The following is an 18,110-nucleotide window of genomic DNA, read 5'->3' as shown; positions in this document are numbered from 1 at the left end:
TCCTCGAGAGAGAGAGAGAGAGTGTGTCTCCTTCAGAGTTTCAAAGGAGGTCCCTATGCTCAGATTTGCCAAGATACCAAAGATTTTAAAATGAACTCAAACATTTCTCAAAAGGCTATGCTATCCTTGGTAATTTGTTAGTTCCTTATTATTACTGTGTAGCGACAATTTGAGTCTATTTTAATTTCTCTGATGGAATTTTAGGAGAAACATCAGAGGGAAACACGCCTGAGAATTGTCAGAAATTAACCTTTTTAATAAAAGGAACAATATTTCCCCTCTGGACCCCATCACGGACACTGTTGCTGGCCCAAATTGCTCACTTATTCAATCAATCGCCATTCCCTGTATAATGAATGCTACATAGTGCACTAAATAGAGAGTACAAAGCAATCTCAGGAATAGATCTTGTCTACATGCCCTAGGTTGACAGATATCTTAATTTTTTTAACCATTTTAACCAACCATTTTATTTTTTCTATTATTCCTGAAATACAGCTGTTTTATTCACAAACACAAAAAAAATATAAAGACATAATAATAATAATAATAATAATAATAATAACCACCAGTATTTGTGTCTTTCTTTCAAGTAATATATATATACTGTATATATATATATTTTTTTACTTTTATTTGTTGGACAATATGAGACGCCTGTTCTTTACCCACAACAAGACAGGCTTAAAATAAAACTTGAGAATGAAAACTGAACTATATCAAATTATATAACAGATAAATAAATGAGAATTTATTACAGGGTCATCTTGGACCCCACATTTTAAATCTGGGACATTTTTGTCTGGACCTTGCTCCCGAGATGTGGAAGAGCAACCTCTGAGCAATACAATATTTTTGTGTGCAGTGCAACAAACTTAGAATAGAAAAGTAGGGAAGATAAAACTCAGAAGGCAGCAGTAAATGCAAAATAACGATAATAGAACTGACTGAACTGAAGTCATACAATCATACACCGATACTGAACCAGATAGGGGCAGGAATAAAGATTCCCATGCTCACAGGCACAGGCTATAACGGGACACATTGAAGGTTTTATGATCTCCACAGATGTGATTAGTCTAAAAGACAACCCCCGCCCCCCACACACAAACCCATCCCCACCTCACACACTCTCCCGCCCTCCCTTATTTCTCTCACTCCCTCTCACTCGTCCCGTGCCTCTGCAGTGGCTTGTTCTTTCCTGCGCCGGCTACAGACACACACCGCCCCCCTCCACCCCTCCTCTGGCCACTCATCCCAGCATGCGGCACCTATTCATGGGTAAGACTGACAGTCTCTTCCCCAGACTGAAAGTGGAGCTCTGCGCTGCAGCTGCCGCTGAATGAATGCAGTGTTTCTTGCATCTACAACCACGCTGAGTGAGACAGAGTATCAGCGAGACACTGCCGGCAACTGAGAGCCACTGATCTGAAGATCAAGCAACGGATCAGGTGCTGCCTCCGTATTTCTCGCTCTCTAGTTCCCTCTCCCTCCCTTACTGGGACATACTGCAAAGGAGGATCGAGGACAGGGAGGTACTCCGCAAGACATCCCCAGCTGAAAGTCTAATTTCGTGTCAGGTCCCTTGTAGCCTCTCAGACCTACAGTATCCCACCCAAGACATACAGCAGAAGACTTGACCAGGGACAGACAGACAGGCACAAGTGGGCAGACTGTCTGGCATGGAGTTGCAAGACAGAAGATCATTCCTGCACAGGTGTGCGCGGTCCGGCGATGTAGTCCACGCCGGTCTGGTCATCACACTTCTGATTGGTAAGTCTCTTGCAATCATTCCCCTACTTTGTCCACCTCTCTATCTGTTTACTCCTGAGCCCACCGTCCTACGCTTGCCTAGTGGGGCGGCTGCCAAAATGCTGCAGTTTTTACATGGCTTGAGAGGACCAAACAAGCCGGGTTATATACTTGTTGCTGTTTGTGGGGGTTGATTTGTTGAAAGATCTCAGGTTTCTATGTCTCGAGAGGATATAGTCTGGGAGGACTAGGTTCCTTCTCTTAACTCTTGTGAAACGAGAGGGATAGAGGGTGAAAAAAAATTGTAAACTATCAATACATGGTACATATCAAGGAGGCATGATCATGTTGGCATCAGATTTTTTAAATTGGTCGATATTGATGGCGATCATTAGTCACACTAGGTCTATCAAAGAACGTACTTAACATCTTCACCTCCAACGCAGTAAATCCATCTCACTAAGTGACTGAAATACACATCCTCCCCATTTTTCATATTAGCGTCCAATCGATAACGGTTCTTCAATGACGGATTCTTGAACTTTTACACAAATCTTGAACATTTTGGTTACTTCCATGAAAGACCTTCTCCATTTTTACTCTTTTCTGCACATACTTTTTACATCAAAATCTGATGATCTCACTGTAAAAGGCATTCACTTTACCTCAGCTGCAGGATGTTTGTGGGACGTGTGGCTTTCTGCTTTAGAGTGTTTTTATGATGTATTGCGCTGTGCGAGTCTTGAATCACACTGCACAACAGTATGCTGAGCTCACTGAATTTCACCACTGAACTACATTCATTCTTTTTGAGCAGGTGGGCCCGGTTCTTCCAAGCAAGCCCCCCTCCCCGTTCTCTTTACTGCTTGTGAAGGTGAATTAGAGGCCGTTAAACTAGGTCATTTTCACTCTCTCCTTTATAGCATGAACTCAGACAGTTAATATGCATCCTCTGTAGAGTTCCCAGTGGACTCGGGGAGGTATGATATAATGTTATATGTTCGCGGCACATCCATCAGGTTATGAGAAGGTGCACCACTTAGAGGCGAATCATCATTCTGACAAACAACACAGTTTTGCTGCTGGTTTGATTACAATTTGTCCTATCGGTGTGCCTGCAATTGATAGAATGTGAGGTTAATTGCAATATAAACAACCCTCATTCATATATTATGAGAGTTAATCAGATCTGTCTGCATCCGTGCCGCAAGAAAAAAAAAGTAAACTGTCATTTAAAAGTCTATAGTGTTTAACACAAGAATTGATACTGCATCAGTGCTGTGAAAGAAGACAATTTACTCACTTGTCAGAGGCCAGGGAGATCTTGAAAGACAGAGAAGTTAAATGGTGAAAATGGCTCTTAAAACGGTTCTGGTGCCAAACAATACAACTTTCTAATAGTACCAAATGGACATTGCTTGTATTCACTAATATTGCGAATTAAATGAAATGTCAATACAGTTTGTCCTGTGCAACGTGTAGGAAAATAAACAAGTGGATAAGAACAGGGCTCTATAAATAGTCCAAGAGCACATGTGTGTAATCTCATGGCATGCAGAGCGTGTGAAGAGCAGTCGTGGTATCTCCTCTACCATCACTAGTCCCTCACACCTCAGAGTGATTAGGACAAACATTATTAGGAGCACACGTCTGGACCCCTATAGGCAGAAATACCCCTTTATCATAGCTGAAAATTAGCAACATGACAGTATAGGACCCACCTGATTGCAAGGAAAGTATCTTATTTATATGTAGTTGCTGTCAGTGTTGCCAACTTCACAACAGCTGTTAGATTTAGTGACCTTTCGTACCCCTTTTAGTACCCTTTTCAAAAAGTACATAACGAATCTAGCAATTTTCTTGACAAGCCTTAGTTTCTTTCCTTGGAAGAGAATATAATACAAAGGGTGTGCTGTGAAATTCATAAATGTATGAGATAAAAAAAAAAAGTCAGGCAATGTTGTGGTTATAAATCAGGATTGTGATGCATTTCAGTCACTATTTCATACTCATTCCAGAAAGAGAATGTAAAAATTCTAAATGAGAACAGCTTTATTGGGAATTTGGTGTATTAAAATACAATATGTGAGCACAGATGTAAAGGGCTGACTTTATGGTATGATGACGTCATGAACATGCTAATTAGCACATGACATAATCTAACATCATTTAACCACTTTATTGGTTGCAACTTTTACTTATGCGTCTTTGTGTGGACATTCTCTACACTTTTTTTGTTTCGTGGGGGGTTCATAGCAGCAATTTCCTAATTAAAATGACTATTTAAACATTTAAAGACCATTTAACATTTAAAGATTTTAATCATAAATTGTATAAATAACAAAAGCCATAGTACTTAAGAGTATACAGCAATAAAAGGGACAAATTGTAATCAAAGTTTACAGAGTTTACATCAAAAATATGCAAAAACAAAAATAAAAATCTACTGGGGTACATAGTCTATAAATCTGTGCTCTTTGGATGCAGGATTTTTTAATTCATCAAAAAAAAAAAAAAATTATTATATATATATATATATCGAAGATATGATCTCTTAAGTAAATATATCTTGATTTAAGGATGTTTACTGAAGAAACCATTTATTCTTTGCAGAGCATGCAACATGTAATGCCATGGCTTTAATTTAAGACTTTGTTCTGATTTAAGACCTTTTTAAGGCCTTAATTTGTGTAAGAGCGAACGTGCTAATGATGCACGTTTAACTAAAAAAAAAAAAACACATCTATGTACTTGTGAGTTATTTTAAATGTAAAATAAAGCCATGTGAGATTAAAGGCTTTTTTTTTTTTACACTATACTTTATACTATATTTACTATATTTTTGACAGGATTTACTTTTAAATGGCTGTCTATGGAGAAAGTTTTTATTTTTATTATTAAAAAATGATAATGATAATACAGCATCTACCAGCAGTGGCTAACTGTCAAAGGTAACCAGTTAAATAGTGCGACGCTTGCAATACTAATGCTGTGTGAAAAGGTTTGTGTTAACCAATCGTACATCTTATTTGTACAGTTTCTCCATCGAGAATGACCCAGCTGTACTTGCATGATTCCAAAATAGCAGCCCTCTGGCCACCAAGTGGACTGACTGTCCTTAAAGGGACTTTGGTTTAATCCAGCAGTAAGATCCGAAGGCTCTGAAATATGTTTATGATATGCTGATGTCACAGGCTGTTCTGAGCCAGACATGGAGTCCTGTTACATAGAGTAGATATAGTTATACATCACTCCCCTCTCTTTCTTTCACTCCTCTTCTCTTTCTTTCTCCCTCCACTCCCCATTTGTCCTGTTAAGTAGCAATATGAACCTCATACCACTGCACATTAGTATTTGTGGTTATGTATTATGGGTATTGATTATCTCCCAGGGGTGGAAGGTGAGTTATAGAAATGTCTAAATGCAAACTGTTTTTAAATGCACTGTCTTCAAAGATGTGTTTTATATTACATCTAACTTTTTTTTTTTTTTTTGTAATGTATTTTATACAAAATGCATGGGTAAAAATGTCCTTTTTCTGATTAATCCAGTATCAATTCCTAAACTGCAACAATCATTATTTTAATCTTTTTTTTTTTCAAAGTAAATTTACACTTAATAAAAACATATAAACAGAAATGCATCTGCAAGTGTGTATATATACTGCATATGAAGAAAAAAACATGGTAAGTCAAATATGTATAGGGTAAAAAGTGGTAATCAATTAATTAAACAATATATTAATACCTTAATTTAATATAAGTATTGCATATAAGATATCCAGTGATATTTTCAGAAAGGGATTGTTTCATTCATAAGTGATTTTTATTCTTCATTTCAGTTTTTATTTCTGGAAACCTACAACTTAAGTACTTTCATATATTAAATTGACGTGAGGTGTGGCATCTTATGACTGATTTAAAAAATGTATATTTGTGAAGTATCTCACTGTTTAAATAAATCAACATCATACACATATCAATCTGGCTTTCATTAAAGGATGACTATCAAATGCAAACAAACATTCATACTTTTTTTTTTTTTTGTGGGTCTCCTGCATTGTCCATTCTTCTGCCAAACTATATTTTTTCAAGATATAACACATTTTGACCTTTTGATATCTCCATACTAGCATAGCTCACTAATATAACACATATAAGATAAAATGGCACAAATTTTGCTCACAACTGTTACATTATTTGCTGTCATTCCCTGACACTGCAATGAGGAACTTTAACATATAGTCAAGGGAATGTCTTATCAGGGATAGAGATAATGAGATATGATAGCTGGCTGAAAATTGATGGCCTAAATAAGGGAAAGAGAAAGATGCTTAGCAGAGTGATGGGAGAAAGGGGGGTTGTTTGCTTTAATTAGTTTTGTTCTGAGTGATACTCAGTGGAATAGTGGCTGTAGATTTAAAGGGAAGATCTGATTAATATTATGTGAATCAGATCTAACACAATAATGTCATTCTATTTGAATCTTTACATTTCAAATTTATAATGCATAATATTTATTTTATTTTATTTTTATTTTATCTGAACCGCTGTTGTTTTAGTGTTATTAATATACTAGTGTGGTGCTTTGATTTTGTTTTTTGTTGTTGTTGTTATATATATATATTCATATTCTGTAAGAGAATCAGAGCTCAATCACAGACAGTTTAAAAGGAATAAGCTGACGAACTAAATTTGATTAAATAAAAAATAATATAAATAAATAAATACAATTGTATTTATTTATTTTAGTTCTTATTAATGTTTCATTATTTAACTGTCACAAAAGTTTTTTTTTTTTTATAATTCCCACAAAAAGAACAAATGAGTCCATTGTTGAAATACAATTATTTCATAAACCCTATGAATGTAGTAGTAGAAACTAAAAATGTTAATACTTCAAACTAATTTTGTCCTGGACATGACAATCATTTTTGTTTTCAGTAAGTTTTTCATTGAAATCTCTGACTTATGATTTCAGAGTTTATCATTCGGCAAACCTGAGCACAGTTTGAGACTAAAATTCTAGTGTAACACACTGAGGTCTCAGGAGAGCAATCTTGGAAGCAGAATAAGTATCTAGAAGATAATCTAGAACAATTTATTCAGATAAGACTTCTCATTTGTCAATGGTCTTTCCTATGGGAATCTACACGACTAACGGACTGCCCATACAAAAAAACAAAACAAAAAAATCTTAAGCTGGACCATCTGTTTGCAAGTCATTCATCAATAAATATGGAAATGACTTGACAAAGTGGCTTGTGATAAAATTATCAAAACGATGAGCTCCCATCTCAGCGCAATGCTGCAGTCAGTACATTAAACGAGAAAAGGCTGACACATTAAGCCATTGCTCCTCCCTCTCCTGCAGACTGCACTCAGAGTCTCTCAGGGGGAATTAGGGCCAATGGAAAGAAATGGGGTGAATGGAGGTACAGAGAGAAAAAGGGATGGAGAACGAGTGTGGAAGTATGCTAGAAACAAGAAAGACCAGCAGCAATGGTAATGGTCCCTGCCAAAATGTAGATGAATGCAAGACTGCAAAAACTTGTATCAGGAACATGTATTTTTACACTTACACTTATACACTTACACTTTCATAATATATTGATTATATATATATATAATCAATTGTTTTTGTTTGTTTTGCTTTTTTTTTTTACAATGTAAAGTATGAGTCACCATATAATTTGCAATATAAATATATTTAGTGTGTTATTTAATAAACTATTTTTGCATTATTGTAGTATTACATGTTTGCCATTTTGCCCAGAAATAAAAGCACCAAAATAATACCATCTCATTAGACATAATATAATATAAGATAGGTAGATAGGCTTTTTACGGTGCAGAAAAAGCATGAAATGAAAGAGGATGGATATGAAGAGAGGGATCAAGAAGGGCAGTGGCCAGGAGAGGAAAAGAGGATGTAATGGCTTTGGGGAAAGTGGGGTACTTTTACGTGGATGCAGATGGAGGAAAACCACTGCTCAGAATTCCAGACAGTACTTGGCATTAAAAACGAAATGGTAAATCAGATTGTTTCCCATGTGCTGACCTCACCGGAAGGTAAAAATGAACTCATGCTGAAACAGTTCCCTGAGCAAAAAAGAGGTTTGAGTTGAGATGATGAATTATTTACTGACATCCAGCTTTGCAACTAAATGGAGAGGCTGGTCAGATGGCAGATATCACTGTATTAAATTTTATTGCCATTTAAGAGGCATTATTTTATTATTTGGTATTTTATGAAAAGACACTGTTTTCTGTAATACCTCTCTTGAATAGAAGCATGTGAGTTTTTATCAACCTTGCCTGTCCCTGCAGCACATGTTGGTCTCTAAGGGACATCTGCCCCACAGTCAAAGAGCATCTAGATCTTTCACCGCCTTCTGTCACCATCCAAACTCACCCTGTCAGAAGGCAAAGGAGAGAAATTGTGAATTTACATATGTTCAAATATTTTAAGCTACTTTACAGTATTGCGATTAATTAAATTTTTATCACTCGATTATTGACCAAAAACCAATAATTCAGTATTCAGAATAAATATTTTTTTCTAACAATAAAAATGAATTAGCAGAATTTATAATAGATTAATCGAAAAATTAGTTGGCACATAAATCCGTGTATCATTCGATCATTCGTTTTTTTGATTTAATATTGAGAGTAGAAAAATGAGAAAACGGCTCCTTTTTCGTTTTGTTCCAAAAAACGAAAAACGAGAATTCAGCTTAAGTTTTCATTTTTCGTTCATGGGTGGAAAAATTAATAAACAGCTTGAATATTCGATTTCTACATGTGGGCGGGAATTAAACGCCCCTTTCTGCTGATTGGTCAGCCGAAGATCAAACCGTGCCTTCATCAGTTCTTCCGCAGTATCACGCAGCAGAATAATAGTCCTCCACTTTCTACACGTGGGCGGGAATTAAACGCCCCTTTCTGCTGATTGGTCAGCCGAAGATCAAACCGTGCCATCATCAGTTCTTCTGCAGTATCACGCAGCAGAATAATAGTCCTCCACTGATGCAGTAGTATGGATTCTTAACACATTTATTGCAACTACATTTAATCTTTTTTTGTCAAACTGGCTTATGAATAGCTCAACACAGCTCATACTGGGGCAGAGTCTAGACAGGGCTTTCTTCTGTGTAGATATAAATTATATTCTTTGCATCAGCCCAGCTGTCATACCCTACCCTGCTCACCCAGTAAGTCTCTTTGTTGTTTAATAAAAAAAAAAAAATTAATTAATTTGATACAAAATAAATATTTTAAACACTAAGACAAAAAGGAAAGAATAATAAATTGTCTTGGGTATATATAGGCCTATGTTCACGCAAGAACGTCTCGGTTACGTATGGTAACCCTCGTTCCCTGAAGGGATCTCGCTTAGAGAGACCAATCTAATTCGAGTGTAAACTAAACGAGCCAATGCACATTGGCATGCGATTATTGCATCCAGCTGCCGCTGATCACAGCGTTAGTATAAGTAGGCAGCAGATGCAGCGTCTCTCTAAGCGAGATCCCAATTCGTCGGTCATCCGACGTGACGTCGGGAGTGACCGACTGAAAGGGAACTGTCATTCTGACTGACAACCGGAGAACAACCGATAGTAAATAGCCTACTCTTTTGTGTTTTATTAAAATTGATTATAACTGATATATCAAAAGGATAGGCACTTGTGCACAGCGTGAGCTGCTGCGCATTCGCACTGCAACGCAAGATTTTCATAAAATATAATAACTTGCCATTTCCTTTCCCCAAATTAGCATTTCATTCTTGTTGTTTAGCAAAAATAACATGCTTCCTCACCATTGGGTGGGTGGAGTTTTGTTGAGGCGTGAATGTGAGTTGATCCACACTGCTGAAGGTGTGCTATCCACAGCAATGAGATGTCTTGTTCAGCACTTGTTCCACGATTGCTTTGGTTAGATTAATTACCAAAACCACTGGGCTGTTACGTCATTAGTTGCGTTCTGTAACAGAGTGATGAAAAGCAATAAAATGATTTGCCGGGTTGCAGAAAAACAGACATGCGTTTGCGTTTCTCTTTCTTCTGCTCTTTCTCAGAACAGAATATTTGCAAACACTTCCTTGTAATAGGTGCCAAAACAGACAAATGTATTTTATCAATATCACATTTTCTGCACTAATTATAATAGAAGGCCTAATAATTGATGTTGTGTTAATTATGTTGGTCTAGCATACTAACAATGCACAGCAAAATTACCGTTGTTCTGGGAATTTCCAAAGGTGAAATCCAGCCATTTAACTGTAGAAATCCATGCAATCGGGAATTTTGGTTGAGAGCAAAATATTTTAACCCTTGAATGGTGTTCGGGTCTGTGGGACCCGTTTTCACTTTTTATCAAAAGAAAAATTATACTTTTAATATTTTTTTTCAAACTCAGACTCATTAGCCTTGGCTCATTGTGTGTGTGTGTGTGTGTGTGTGTTTGTGTTCGTGAGAGAGAGAGAGAGAGAGAGTCTGTCAGTGTGAGTGTAAGTGTAAGTGTAAGTGTGAGTTTTGTGTTTCTGCCTCTGCCATTCCCGCACAAGGTTGTAGCACTTTAATTCATAAATGTAATCTAACAAAGATAAAGGGCACATTTTGACCATATATGTTGTTTAAATTGCTTGTAATTCGGATGAAGTAAACATCTGTTGAGTATTTTAACATATCATGTTTGATTGTGTTGATATACAAACCCAAAACTGTAGCAGGTCTTCCAGACCCACGAACACTGGCTGAGTAACAAAAATATGAACACCACAGAAGGGTTCAAACATGCTAGAAACATGCTAGCAACATGTTGAAACATGCAAAACATTCTAGAAACATTTTTAGCAACATGGTGAAGCAATGTATAGACAGAGAGAGAGAGAGAGAGACTTAGCTATTCGACACCAGCTATACTAAATACTGTTTTGCATTATATACAAAATACAATAAATGCTACTTGTGTGATTTTTCAAAATCATCATGAAAGCTAAAAAATGACTATTTTGCCACAAAAATGTGATATGACCCTTTTAAAGCAGATCAGAACATAAAGTTCACCAAAGGACAGAGAATGACCACAGAAAGAAAACATTTCTAAATAGGAGAGTATAGCAGAGAAAAGGAGAAGAGAATGATCATCCATCTGACAGCATCTTTTGTGCTTCAGTTATTCGTGCAGGATGTGCGAATGTCAATGTGACGACAGGATCAGAAATGAACTCTCTGAGCTTTAGAGTGGCCTCATCGATGAATAAGTGGACCATAACGGCTAGTCTTCCATCTATGAGAGAAGCTACAGGGACCAATAGCCAGAAAGCGGCAGACAAGAGGAAGGCATATGACCTTGGTGAAGAGACCTTTATCTTCCTTGAACCCTGGATCTTGTGTCAGGTGAACCGGTGTCATCTATAGTGCTGTACAAGTCTATTTGATCTTATTAACCTGCTTGCCTTAAGTTTGATTACGTCTCAAAACTTCTATATATAATTACAGAAGAAGAAACATTTTTAGAGAAATTGTCGCACCACCGAAAACTGCTGGAATTTCAAGTCAATTACACTTACAAAAAGTAAGAACATAACAGATCATCTTGCTGTATGCACTGAAATTAAATACTGAGATGGATGCATTTATAAATAGTCCTTCCCGCAATGGCTCTCAAACACATTCTACAAATACCAGAGCTGGGGTCAGAAAACAACTCTGCATGTCATACTGAATGGCTCTTTTTGTCATATTTTGAGAATAACATGTTTGTGGACTGTTATGCTTCATCTTGGCACATTAGCACACAGGGTAAGATACAAATAGCCTATGGCAAGCCGTATTAACATTTAATATATAAAATGTATTAGTACTTTTTTTTCATGCTACTAGTGCTTATTTTTTAGACGCTAGTATGAATTAGATCAGCTACTTGTACTTATTCATTACCTACTATAGTGCTTATTTGTTAGATACTAGTTCTTATTCTTTAGGAACTAGTATCCTTTTTCGAGATACCAGTACGTATTATTAGATCAAGTTCTTATTTATTAGATACTACTTATTCAAACAAGCATTTAATTATACTTGTTAAGAAAAAATTTGAACTAGTGTTTTTTTGTTGTTGTTGTTGTTACTAGTAACTTTTTAGACCAAGGATATCCTGAACTTACTAAGTACTAGTACTTTTTAATTTACATATCTGCTCAGTATGCAAATAATATGCTGAATATTAAAGATAGGGGTGTGAATCGTCACTGGTTTCACGATTCGATTCGATTACGATTACGATTATCTTTTGTTTGTTTTTTTGTTGTACGATTATCAGATGTTTTGTCCTGTTCTGAAAACATAACTGACTGTGTTTAGGCCTACATCAATTTCGTATCATAAAAGCATTCGGAGATGCAAGTACATGCAGCTGCGATCGCGCTTCAGGACAACAAACACAAAGCGCACGTGAAAGTCTGTCAGTGCACGAGTTTCGTGCATCTAATACGTACTGCATTCCAAATGGCATAAATTAAAGCATATCTAAAATAAAACACTGAAATAACGGCAGATGGAAGCACAAGTAAAGCAATGCACACGTGTGTCTGAGAGCACACATATTCTGTGCAATGAAGCCCGCCTCGATTGTCTCTAGCGCACACATGTGCTTGTATTTTCCAAAAAATATGCCCAGATCTCGAATTTAAAAATAGTGGGCGCATTTTTTTAATACTGGAGTAATAAGCGTGTATGCGAATGAGGTCAGTAAGCTATAATCGATTACGGTCTATTACTGCACCGATGCAGAATCATCCACATCCGCATTGCGATGCATCAATGCAATGATTAATTTCAACACCCATAGTTAGAGGCCATTAAAGGGATATTTCACCCAAAAATCAAAATTAGCCAAAGATTTACTCACCCCCAAGGCATCCTAGGCATGTCTGACATTCCTCTTTCAGACTAACACATTCGGAGTTATATTCGACATTGTCCTTTCTGTTCCAATCTGCATAATTGCAGTGAATGGTGCCCCTGTTTCTGAATCCGAAAAAAAAGTATCCATCCATCACAAAACTGCTCCACACGGGGTGTTAATAAAGGCCTTAACAAACATGTCGATTCTTAAAACTTTATAAACTGTAATGTCCAGCTTCCGGTCGCGTTCACAACAAGGCGGTCGAGCGTATGACGTAGGTGTAACGAAAGGCGCAACGTAAGATCCGGGGAGAAGACTGTAGTCTCGCAAGAGTAAGTTCTGGGGAGAAGCATGTAATCTCGCGAGAACCAAGTTTTGTTTACGGCACAGGAAACCATGTGAACAAGTAAATTGTATCTGTCAATACCGAGGATGTTTAAATAAGTTCGTGACAGGTGTTTTGTTTTGCCTTCTCCTCTGTGCATCTGCTTTCGTCACTCTCTCCCCAGATCTTACGTTGCGCCTTTCGTTACGCCTATGTCATTCGCTCGACCGCCTTGATGTGAACGTGCCTACTTGAGCGACCGGAAGCTGGACATTACAGTTTATAAAGTTTTAAGAATCTATATTTTTCTTAAACTAACGCATCGTTTCGCTTCAGAAGGCCTTTATTAACCCCTTTGCTGTCACCCCCCATTTTCGGCATGGAGACACAAATGACATACCCAAAATAAAAAGGTTGCTGCTCATGAGTCTTTCTGACTAGATACACCATCAACATATGTTAACAAAGCTGACACTTCAAAGTTTACTGTTCAAGAATCAGAATTACTCAGACTGTTATGATAATAGATATATTAGCTCAAACATAAAAATATAAATAATATTATTATTATTTTTTAAATGTATAAAAAATATGTTGCTGTGGTAAATGCTTTTAGAAACACAATGAAGCTAAAGCCACAAGTCTACTAATGCTTAATTTCAAATTTCAGGACATAATCTCTAAAACTGTGAATTTTATTAAATATTTTCTAAGACCATGTCATGTGTGCTTCTCGAGAAGGCTAATAAAAGGCTAATAAAATTGATTTATGGCTCCCTGTAAGCTCTCCTGCGTGCTATTGCCTCATGTCTGGCCCGGCAAACTGCCCCATTCATGATTCTATTGTTCTCCCTCGACGAACCTTTCACACCTCCGCCAGGTATGAGACATTATCCTCATTATTCCTTTATCATTATTATTTTGTTTCTATTCAGCCACTATTAGCCTTTATTCTGGCATTACAAGGTTTACCAAGCCACATCGCTTCGATCCCAGTATACATTTACCCAACTATTATCAAAAGTATTTCTAAAAACAAATACAACAAAACATTTTCTTACAACCATACGTCAATTATTATGACAAAATACATTATGGAGAAGAACTACACCTGTTCTGCAGCTGCATTAGAGCTAACATTAGCATCAAGCTACATAAGACAATTTATGAGATTATTAGTACACTTTTACTCAAAACTCACTTTAAACCGCCATCGAGTGTTTGTAATAACTTCCTTTTGCGATCACATGTGGAATTTGGTCGTTTACTGTTGTTAAAATATGCTATTTATAGCCTGTCACTGCAACAATGTTTTATCAAAACAGTGGTCAAATATCGAAGCTAGAGTCTTTAATCTTTCTACTGCTGCTCAGTTTGTCCAAATCAAGTAAGAGTGTGATGTTTTAACGTGCTGTTAAAGTGAAACAACAATAATCTAGGGCCATCGCCGATCGTTGACAGCTAAGGGGTTAACACCCCAGAGCCGTGTGGAGTAGTTTTATGATGGATGGATACTTTTTTTGGGGGGTATTCAGAAACAGGGGCACCATTCCCTGCAGTTATACAGATTGGAACAGACAGGACAATGTTGAATATAACTCCGACTGTGTTCGTCTGAAAGAGGAATGTCAGACATGCTTAGGATGCCTTGGGGGTGAGTAAATCTTGGACTAATTTTCATTTTTGGGTGAACTATCCCTTTAATAGTCTCTGTTCCATTCCTTCGGTCTGTCATAAATGCTCTCTTTATGTTAGCAGGAATTTAATTGTGGGGTTTTCAGTGTCTGCAGAATAGGCTGGTCACGGACTCAAGTCCTGTTTTGAGAATGTTTTTGTCAGTTCTTTGGTAAAAGAAAAATAGCCGTTAAAACCCTGAGCAAAGCAACAAGTGCAATGCAACCAATGACTGCCTCCTCTTTCTATCAGTCTCCCGAGATTTAAACTCCCTTTTATAGCCATGAGTGTTTATTATGTATAAGACAAGGATTACAATGAACTGGATCTGAAACAAAAGCATTCGTATTAAAAATTATGTTTTGCTTTGGTACTATTTACACAAGCAACTGTTACATTTTCAAAACTCTTAGTAGCCTACTATTAATATCACAACAGATCATCAAAAGTGCACCTGCAAACTGTGTGTTTTGCAATTTGTGAACATACAGCATACAAGGGAGAGGAACTGATCAGAGATTGATCAGAGATGTATCAGAAGAAGGGAGACAGATGGCATCAAATACGGCATTTTACATTACATTATGTCATGTGATACTGTATGTAAAGGCATTGTAGAGTCTGCACATTACTAGCTACATTAGCTACAGTATAGATTCAGTCATATGGCACAGTGAGGGCATTTACTGCATTGAAATTAAACTCTGTTTTTGCACAAAACCTTATGGCCAAGTCATACCTTCATCGCACCTTTTGATAACACACTGGATTAATACTGCTACAAACATTATGGATTTTATGTGAGTTATGCAAAGGTGAATTGAAACATGTATCTTGCATTGCTTGCTCTTGAATGAACTGAATGAAGTACTAAATTGAAAGAACATCATACTGTTCTGGTGATTAAATTAAATGTTCTCAATATATATTACAATAATCTTATGTTTTGAAACAATGATTATGATAATTATAATGAAAGCATGAGATCAGTTTTGAAAAGAATGACTAACAATGTTACAAGTTGGATTTTTGTACTAAGAGTTTTGAAAATGTACACCTTACATGTGAAAATAGTACCAAAGCGAGTAAAAAAAAACTGTCCTATGTAAAAACATAACATACTAAAAAAATACAATTATGTAAAATCAAATATCTTCTTTAAATAAAATAAATATAAAAGTTTTTATATACTGTTTCAAATGTTTTAAAGTTTTTGAAAGAGTCTCACAGAGGCTGCAATTATTTGATCAGAAATACAGTAACTGCAAAATATTTAGAAATATTATTACAATGTAAAATAGCTCTTTCTATTTTATTATATTGTGAAATGTAATTTGTTCCTGTGATGTCAAAGCTGAATTTTCAGCATCATTACTCCAGTCTCAGTGCCACATAATCCTTCAGACGTCATTTTAATATGCTGATTTGCTGCTCAAGAAACATTTCTTATTATTACTAATATTGAATACAATTGTGCTTGTACTATAAGATATTTTTTTCTGGAAACTCTGATGAATTTTATGTTTTAGGATTCTTTGATGAATAGAAACCACATTACACAGGATATTCAGCTATTGCTTGCTCACTGTATTGTGAATACAGAGTATTTGATTATTATACAATTGACAAACTGCTTTATAATGCTTTATAATGTACACACAAATATCCAGAGATGTATTTTAAACCATACTGAGGTCTTTCAATCACTGATTATTGTTCTTGTTAGGATAAAAAGTGGCTTGATAATCGGTGCTCATCTCTTCCATTTCTCTCAGGCGTGTGGTACGCTCAGGCACTGGAGGTGAATACAGGCAAGGTCAATTTTATAGAAGTGATGAATGGAAGTTCAGTGCTCTTACCCTGCACATACGCCAGCTGCATTGGCATTAAAAACCTTTACTTCAACTGGCAGTTCAAAGACAATGGGACATTGGATAAGGTGAGATATTCAACCGTTTCTCAAGCACACTTATTTTCATGCAGTTCATGCAAAAAAATGGTGTGGATTAAATGTCCAAATACTCTCTAGTGACACTATCTTTTCCCTCAGCTCTGTGAGGCCATCATCCCAGCAGAAGGAGTAGAACCTAATGTGAAAATCTATCATGACCGGGTGGAGTTTGTCGGCTCCAGCAAACAGAATAACATCTCCATCTTACTGCATAACGTCACCTTCGAAGACCAGGGAGAGTACATCTGCTTCGCCCGCAACCCCAAGGAGAAGGAACGCAACCATAGTGCAGTTTTCACTCTTTTTGTGGTGGATGAATGTGAGTCTCCACTCTCCATTTTACAAAGGGCCTCATTTTAAACAATAGTGTGGTTATTCCCATTATGTTTGGTGTTATACCCACCCAGATCAAACTCAACGTGTGTTTGTCTTCACAGTGAAAGAGGTGGACAACACACTGACCCTCATCATTGTGTCCGTGCTAGGTGGAGTCATAGGTCTGCTCATTCTCATCATGGTAGTGAAAGCTGTAGTCCTCGCCATTCTAAACAAGGTCCAGGAGAAGAAGTAAGTCCGTTTTATCCTGAGCAAAAAACTCTACAGTAATGAGACTGTAGAGTTGAAACAAATGAACACATTTTAACCTGTCCTTTTTTTCTAATTAGATGCTTGGTAGATACTTAGCTACTAGATAGTAATTGGTCTCTTAGACACATGACATTTTGATGAATGGACGGATGGACGGATGGACGGATAGACAGACAGACAGATAGACAGATAGATAGATAGATACATAGATAGATAGAATACTGTATTCTAATGACTTTTCCTGGTAAGGCAGTAATGTAATGCGTTACATTTTAAATTTATGTAATTTGATTATAGTTACTAATTTCAATAAATTACGTTACTTAAGTTACAAATGCAGTGTAAAAGAATATGAAGTTAAAATCATGTTTTGCACGCCAGTATGACCTTTAATACATCAACGGAGAATGCCAGCTAAAATGCAGATAAGTCCTAAAATATTTAGATTCAATGAAAGATCATATTTCAAAATGTTGCAGTCGATTTCAACAATTTTAGTCTGGCATTACAGTTTGGGAAAAGTTCACCTAGTAAATGTGTTTATATCACAATAACATTAATATAAGTAAAAATAAATGACTCAGAATGATCCTCCACTGGATTAAGCTATGCGTCGCGTCGCATCGCATCGTCTTGTGAGGTCAGGGCTTATTCCTCACAACATGTCTTCTTCAAAAAACGAAAAGTAGCCGAGATGAACTTGATAAATCTCAATGCTTTGTTTACACAGGTGATGTGGGCATTTACATGTTCGCGTGTCTCAAGCCTGGTTTCGCGTCGATGATATCTTAAAGCGCGCGATGTGCGTGGGTGTGACTATCGAAAGCCACATGGTTCAGAATTTGCGTGCTTTTCACCGCCGTATCAATATTAAAGGTCCCATATTGTACACCTTTCTGGAGTTTTATTTTAG

The 18,110-nt window shown here is 36.7% G+C and overlaps 1 protein-coding gene across 1 annotated transcript in view; it reads left to right on the top strand.

Moving 5' to 3' along the window:
- The first annotated feature begins 1,174 nt into the window (after positions 1-1,174).
- Positions 1,175-18,110, top strand: part of LOC107699235 (sodium channel subunit beta-4-like) — a 20,839-nt gene continuing 3,903 nt past the window's right edge. The window contains exons 1-4 of the mRNA XM_016500434.1: positions 1,175-1,773; positions 16,434-16,597; positions 16,709-16,928; positions 17,047-17,176. Coding sequence (XP_016355920.1) covers positions 1,683-1,773; positions 16,434-16,597; positions 16,709-16,928; positions 17,047-17,176 — 605 coding nt within the window. The 5' untranslated portion in view covers positions 1,175-1,682. The remainder of the gene's footprint in view (positions 1,774-16,433; positions 16,598-16,708; positions 16,929-17,046; positions 17,177-18,110) is intronic.

The sequence above is a fragment of the Sinocyclocheilus anshuiensis genome, unplaced genomic scaffold, assembly GCF_001515605.1.
Source record: "Sinocyclocheilus anshuiensis isolate Anshui unplaced genomic scaffold, SAMN03320099.WGS_v1.1 scaffold242, whole genome shotgun sequence".
Taxonomy (NCBI): Eukaryota; Metazoa; Chordata; class Actinopteri; order Cypriniformes; family Cyprinidae; genus Sinocyclocheilus; species Sinocyclocheilus anshuiensis.
This window is presented reverse-complemented; position numbering and strand designations above follow the sequence as displayed.